Source organism: Hordeum vulgare, chromosome 7H (assembly GCF_904849725.1).
Source record: "Hordeum vulgare subsp. vulgare chromosome 7H, MorexV3_pseudomolecules_assembly, whole genome shotgun sequence".
NCBI classification, from domain to species: Eukaryota; Viridiplantae; Streptophyta; class Magnoliopsida; order Poales; family Poaceae; genus Hordeum; species Hordeum vulgare.
This window is the reverse complement of record NC_058524.1, coordinates 582841915-582849558: the sequence shown is the minus strand read 5'-3', so window position 1 is coordinate 582849558 and position 7644 is coordinate 582841915. Positions and strand designations below refer to the sequence as shown.

General features: G+C 43.5%; 1 protein-coding gene across 1 annotated transcript; it reads right to left on the bottom strand.

Annotated features, from left to right (window-relative positions):
• Positions 1 to 4122: 4122 nt before the first annotated feature.
• On the bottom strand, positions 4123 to 4864 carry LOC123410157. Its single transcript, XM_045103053.1, has one exon. It carries the CDS (start codon positions 4581 to 4583, stop codon positions 4290 to 4292), a length of 294 nt encoding a protein of 97 aa, XP_044958988.1. The 5' UTR covers positions 4584 to 4864; the 3' UTR covers positions 4123 to 4289.
• Positions 4865 to 7644: the final 2780 nt, after the last annotated feature.

Genomic DNA, 7644 nt, shown 5'->3' with positions numbered 1-7644 from the left:
AAAACGTGATTTCAGATATGGGCTAGTAGCCGCCGCACGGGAACACCTACGTGCGGCGCCGCTACATAGTCGGCTCCAAGAGAAAAATACTTTTCTTTCTTTTTTAAGAGGTATAGTTGTGCCTTTCACGAAAGAAAAAAATACATTTTTATTTTTTTAAAGATACAACCGTGCTTTTCAGAAGCAAATACGTGCCTACACAAAAAGTAAATATGTGACTCTCTTAGTAGCAAAAGGAAACGTGTTTTATGGCACAAATCTGGTAGGAGAACCGGGAGAAGTAAATCTGTGATTTTCATGAAAGAAAAAAAACACATATTTTTTTAGAGGCACCATAGTGACTGCCGCTTGCCTCCATACAAAAGTAAATATGTGCCTCTGATAGGAGCAAAAGAAACACGTTTTTTGACAGACGCAGCTATGACTCTTACGAAAGCAAATATATATCTTTACAAAAAGTAAATATATCCCTCTCACAGAAAAAAAAACATGTATTCTCAAGAAAAAAGAAATCAAAAATATTTTTTTGTCCAAACTCTAAGAAAACAGAGGAAAATCAAAAAGAAAAAATACTAAAAAAGAACATTTAAGAGCTGAAAATACGTACACAAAACAAAAAAAATCAAAGAAAACGCATAAGTGCGACACGTGGTGACGGCTGAAAGCACAACAAGTGGTGCGCTTCCATGCCATCAAAAATGATCCTTGTAGAGGCGCCCAATGAGTATTTTTTTCATTTATTTTTTGGTAGCATCTCTAGCAGACCCCGTAAAAGGGCCGAACCCGCAAAATTCCAGCGAGTATACGGGTTCGGCCCGTCTTAGTGGCCAGAACAGACCCCATATCGCGCATCCGGTCCGTAAATTTTTTGCTGCGGCCCGTAAAAAGACCCATCGAGCCGGCATATATGTAGTTTCACAACGCGTTTACGGGTCAAACCCTATCCTCCGCCGCTGCTGTTCCGCCGCGATTCAACTCCCACTCCGCCCTAATTTCTCGCCGCTGGTGAGGCAAAAAACCACCAGGGGCCATCCTGACCATGGACGGCCACGGAAATGGAGGGGATGATGCCGAGCACCATCGCCGACGCGTCTCCGACGCCGCACGCAAGAGGGGATCACGGAGGTGGCTGAAGTATGGCTTCCGACCGCCGCCGACTTTCGAACGTCGCGAGCTCGAGGAGTACGAGCACGAGCTCGCGGCTCGACGCATCGACTGCTCCGGCTCCTCTACTGCTGGGAGTTCATCCGCGGGCGCCTTGTCCTCGCGGACCATCACTCCGGTGAATACAAGGGCAGAGGAGCTCGGGCCGCTCGCCGTCAAGCTCGAGGACGACGCCGGCGAGATGCGTGGAGGGGTCATCGGCCCCGAGGATTACCTCCCCTGGGGGAAGGAGGATCACCTCCTATGCGCCATCATGGAGCGCTCGGTGAGGGAGGCGAAGGAGGACGCCGCGCGCAACCGCCGCAAGCTCGAGATCGAGTAGATCTTCCTCGAGCAAGGGGTCACGGCGTCGCAGGCGAGCGCGTCCAAGGAGGCGGACCTACGCGTCCTGAAGGCCCAGTAGGACAAGATTAGGATCGACGTCGACTCCGACGAGGAGTAAGCTCCTCCGCCGCATCGTCACCGTCGCACCCATCGTTTTTGATAGCATTGGCTCGGATACGCTACACGGCCCGCAGATCAACCCCCCCCCCCCCCCCACACACACACACACACTATCTAGTAGTAGTATGAAGAACTTATGTACTTTGATGAAGAACTGATGTAGTTTTTGTAAGAACCATGCTATTGTTTCATGAATGATGTAGTAGTTGTTTCCCGCGAACATTGTTTTATCAAATTTTACTGTTCATATACGGAGTCTGATTTTTGACGTACGAAATGGCCACGCAAAATCAAAATCGCTCGGGGTGGCACATTTGCGTAGGATTCAGTCGCAGGATGTTCGCTCTGCACCAGTTTTTTCCGAAATCATTAATTAAAAAGTACTAGTTTTAAAGGTCATTCTCGCTTTTCAAGTCACTACAAATGTTACACTGCATGTACGCCGCTTATGGTAACCTGAGATGTTTTGTTTAGTAGATTCGTTTATTCAAAACATTTTATCTCTGAAATCTAAGTCCAAATCTTAAACCGTTTTCATCTTTGGATTCATTGCATCGACATATACAAAATTAGATTCCATGTTGATAAGTTTCAATATTTTTTTCTTTAAAAAAGAACAAAAAAATCCGAGCCAGGAGCATATTTTTTTTCCTTTCTTAGAGGCACGATCATGTCACTCCTGGAACCAAGTCCGTGCCTTCATGAGAAATAATCCTTACCTCTCATGATATGAAAAAAATCACACTTTTTTCCTTTTACAAGAGGCATGGTCTCTCATGGAAAAGAAAAGAAAAGAAAAACATGTTTTTTTCTTTTCGAGAAGCACATTCGTACCCCTCGTGGAAGTATATCCACGCCTTGATGAGAAGTAAATCCATGTCTCTTGTGGTAGAAAAAGGAAAAAAATCATGAAAACAAATTCATGCCTTCACAACCTTTTATGGTACGAAACAAAAGCACACATTTTTTCCTTTTGCAAGAGGCACAGACATGGAGGCAGAGTTTCTGCTCCCGAACTCATTTCAGCTCGGTGAACAATAAAATAAAAAAAGTTAAAAAAAACTTGATTTTGTTTTGTGAAAAAATTGGACAAAAGTTCTAGGTGCATGCGAAAATTCGGTCTGAACTAATATTCCTATAAGGCGTGGTAAAGAAACAGAATATCAGTTTTGTTTTTTTAGCCATGCCTTATAGGAATGTTCTTTCAGGCCAAATTTTTGCACGCACTTAGAACTTTTGTCAATGTTATACACACAAAAAATATCATATTTTTCTAATCTTTATTTTTATTTCAAAATTTTTACTATTTACCGAGATCATTTGAACTCGGAAGCAAAGGCACTTTCGCACAAACGTGCCTTTCATGCAAGAGAAAATAAAAGAAAACATGTTTTTTTCTTCTTTTTTTTCAAGAGGCACCTTTTTCTTTTTAAGAGGTACGGTCGTGCCCCTCGCGGAAGTATATGTATGTTTTCATAAGAAGTAAATATATGCCTTTCATGATAGGAAGAAAAAAAACCTACGAAAACATATCCGTGCGTTTACAAGTAGTAAATTCGTGACTCTCAGAGTAGAAAAAAACACATTATATTCCCTTTTGCGAGTACCTCTTGCGTAAGCAAATATGTTCCTGCACGAAAAGTAGATTTGTGCCTCCCGCGAAAGAGAAAAAAGGCAAACGTGTTTTTTCCATCTCAAAGAGGCATGACCAGACCTCTTGCGACATCAAATCCGTGCTTTCAGATCACATTTATGAGAGACATAAACGTGCCTTTCATGTAAATATATGTGTGCCTTCACAAGAAGTAATTATGTGCCTCTCGCCGAAGAATAAAACCCGTTTTTTAGTATTTTTCTTTTTTTTAAAACCTAATAAATCTGAGGAAATTAAAAAATCAAAAAAAATCATCTAAAAAACTAAAGACACGTGTGAAATTTTTTAAAACAATTCGGCAGAAGAGCTGAAAGCACGACACGTTTTGACACGTACTCCCAGCCCACGCAAGTGACCTTGCAGCGCTTCGGAAGGAGTATCCTTCATTAGTTGCTCCTAGTTTTCACTGTATTTTTTCTTTTGCTTTTGGCAGAAGGAGTATCCCATCAAAAAACAGAAAAAAAAAATCTAAGAACCAAAAACATGCACAGAGAGAATAAAAAGTTCGGGAAAAAGGCTAAAACATGACACGTGACAGTGGATTAAAACACACTAAATAACGTACTCTTAGCCCAATCCAAGTGACGTGCTTTCAGCCCACTCCAACTGTCCAAGTGACCAACTGACCATCGCGGGGCTTCCGAATGAGTATACTACTTGATTAGTCGCCCCTAGTTTTCACTGTGTTTCTTCTTTTACCTTTTTACTGTTCTTTTCAATTTTTACTCACCGATTTTCTTGGGTTTTGTTCTTTTCACCTATGTCTTCAGCTCCTAGCTGTGTCGATCGAGCTGGGAGGCTATTTGAGCCCTGAGATCGGCGAGATTCAAGAGCGAGCAGTTGAACTAGTATCTCTTCCGTTTATACTGTAATAATATATCTCCCTTTCTTTCTATTTCCCGGTATGCAGATATCTCAATTACAAACCATTCGCGGAGAGAGAGAGAGACAGAGAAACGAATCAATTTATAGCAGAACAAAACTGATTAGAAGTAGTGGTAATCGCCCTAAAAAAAGGTAGTGGTAATCAGTTGGGTCCCCAGCAGACGACGTGGTACGCCTTGTGGAGCTTCTCCTCCTCGGACCGCCTGGGCCGGGCAGCCCTGCCGACGGCGGCCGCGCTGCCGCTGGCTGCCTTGGAGGAGGAGGAGAGGGACGCCGGGACGGCGCGGCGGCCCGTGACCACGGCTCGCTGGTAGAGCGAGCGGAGCGCGTAGTCCCAGCGGCACAGCCCCGCCTGGTCCTTGAGCGCCTCCACGGCCGCCATGCTCGTCGCCACCACCAGCGACGCACCCTTCTTGGCCGCCGCCGACGAGCTCATCTCCGTCTCGCGCTTCGGTTGGATCTTGGATGGATGGATCGGTCGGTCGCGTGCTGAGGCCGGCTGCGGGGAGCTGAACTGCTTGTGAAGTTTGATTGATTCTTGTGTGCTCTTGGCTGGGATGGGGTGACGGAGACGGACGCTTTGTGCTGCCGGCAAGACGGAGAGGGGCGAGACGTTTTATATACGCGCGATCGTAGATTCGGTGGGCAGCGAAGGGAGGCAGGGGAAACAGGGGGCTCCGGTCGATGGTTTCCGGCGAGAGTCCGCACCAGCGCAGCGTTCCCAAAAACCAGGGGTTGGGTTGGACTAGTCGACCAGTCGGTGGGTACTCTTTGTTGTTACTCGACAAAGTGAGCTCGAGCTGTGATGTTGATGTACTCGTACTATATCATGGGCAACCCGGCCCGACCCGACCTTGCCCACCGGCCGGGCTCGGGCCTAGATTTTAAGTCCGTTGAGCTCATCGGACCGAGCTTGGGCCTAGAAAAACTAGATTTATGCCTACGTTGGGCCGGGCCGGGCTTTTTTAGACTCGGGCCGTGCTTGGGTCCAAAAGCTAGGCCCGACGGTCGGGACGGGTCGGGTTCCGGCCTGTGTTTTGTACCATGCCGGCCCGGCCCGAGTTTTGTCCAGATAGAACTGGTACGACCGCTTATGATGTTTATGGAGAATTCGCAACCACGCGACAAATACGGGGAGCCAGCAGATGGGAAATGAGAAAACAAGTTGATTGATTCACACGCCACCTGGCCAAGCGTGTAAGGGCATGTCCATCGGGTAGCCTTAGGGGTGCTGCCCCACAAGTTCGGGTGGTACACCTAGGTTCAGTTGATGCTTCAAACATGTCACCGGATCTTCTGCAGGCAGCCTCTTGGGTAGAAAAAATGAAGAGATGAAAAATGTGAGAGCAAAAGATTATGACATTAGGACCCATAATATGGAAGACATGAACTTTTCATCATGTGACTGAAAAAGTCATTTTTTCCATACCTAGCAGGATGCATCGGGGCGGCACCTACCGATGCCTCCATTGCTCATGCCCTATGTCGTTCGAGCCGGCAGTGAGGGCGCGTGGTTTTCAGACGCGTCGTGGGAAGGGAACCTTTTCAGTGACCCAAATATGGCAGTGTTACATCACTGACATTCGGCTGCGCACCATCGCGAGAAAAGAAAAATGTTCAATACAAACCTTGAATATTATATATGAAAACTAAATTGAATCCTGAACCTACAATCTCTCAAATCAGCATACCACATTCTTGGGTCCGGGTCTATTTAGTATCTTGAGAGCATTTTCAAACAAGGATTGTTGATGTGGCAGGTTAAATCTCGGGATTGTTGACTCCATCGGCCATTGGGCCTGCCCAACATGCACACAACGAATATTTTCTTTAACTCATTTCATTTTTGGAATCCACGATGTAAAAAACCAAAAAATAGACAAATGTCGGTTGCGGATGCGAGAGCGCCGGCCCACCACGCGTGAAGCGAGTTTTTTTATTTTTCTTTATCATAACATGGGAAGTAATAAAAATACAAAAATAGAAAATCTGGGGGAGTCAAACTTGCAACCTGCTGCTGCTAAACTCAATGCACAACCACTAGAACAAACGCTTGCTAGACACTAAATAAGAGGCCCGAAAGTTAATAACATGCACCAAAGTCAAGATAAAAAAAACCTTTTTAAGGGCAAACAAATATGGAAAATATAAACTAATTGTGAAATCTCCGAAAAAATAGGAACAAATTTGAAACCTGCACAACTTTTGCAACCTGAAAAAATGTGTGAAACAAATGCTGAATACATTTTAGAAAAGAACAACTTTTTTAAAACATAGTCAATTTTAAAGTATGCACACTTTTTGATTTTTAAGATGTTAGCACTTTAAAAAATGTAAAAAATGTACTTATAATTTTGAAAATGTTTATTTCATTTAGAGAATGGTAAATGTGTATTTGGTAAAACATTATTATCTATTCAAAAAAGATAGCCCTAAAAAATCTATTAAAAAATATTGAAAATATTTATTTTAGAAAATTCACATAATATATTTGAAAAATGTTGAAAGTGCATCAAAAAATGTTTCACGTGTGTATTAAAAATGTACTTTGTGTACTGACAAAAAATAGACATGTATAAAAAAAATTAAAACCATTGCAAAGCGAGCCCGCGAGCGACTGGTCTAATGGGCCGACCCGATTTGACTTGCCACATCAGCAAATCCCAGTGAAACATTCTCAAGGTTCAAAATAGACATTGATTGAAGGGAGGGGCGGAGCCAGGATTTGACCATGAGGGGTGCGAGAAACCAATGCTCATAGAATGGACGAAATATCATGACATATTAAGTCTTATAGTAATGTTGAGGACAAAGCATAAAAAATATTCGTAGAACTATAAAATAAAATTACATATCTATTAGCTTAAACTAAGCTCTATGACTACATGTGTCGAACAAATTGATTATCTCATCCGATGTGATATTTGCAGTTATTTCCTTTCCAATATAGACGACCATGTAACGGCGAAGAAAGTCGTCTCCCATTCTGCTCTGAACGTCGTGTCTTGACTAGTTTCATAGCTGAAAAAACTCGCTCGATCGTCGTGGTTGACATCGGAAGAGTAATGACCAACCGTAGCAATCTATCAACACCATTGAGTATGACCAACAGCTTTACCTCTTTATAATAATCAAACAATCAAATAAGCAAGAGTTATGGACAACTGCAATGATCTATCAGTCATTCGAGATTTAACCATTGAGTATGTAGCAAATTTACCCATTTTAAATAATCCAATAGTCAAATCAGCAAATGAGGGTGAACTCTTTAGCTTTGGATGGTTGTAAACATCAAGCTGGGAATGGGGGAGTTGAGACTCCAATTGAGCTCCTTCTTGACTAGAGAAGTCACCAGGATAAAAATTTCCACCAGTGTGCATGTATTAGACACGTCAAATGAGTCATGTCACGGATCCAAAGAAGCACAAAGTGTCAAAAGCTCTGTGCTTTGAACACCAAAGCGATCATTTAACTCAACCAATTGCTGATCTATTGCA

Bases quoted from the DNA above. Each gene is read 5' to 3' on its own strand.
- LOC123410157 (XM_045103053.1), bottom strand. From the start codon at position 4,583: ATGAGCTCGTCGGCGGCGGCCAAGAAGGGTGCGTCGCTGGTGGTGGCG.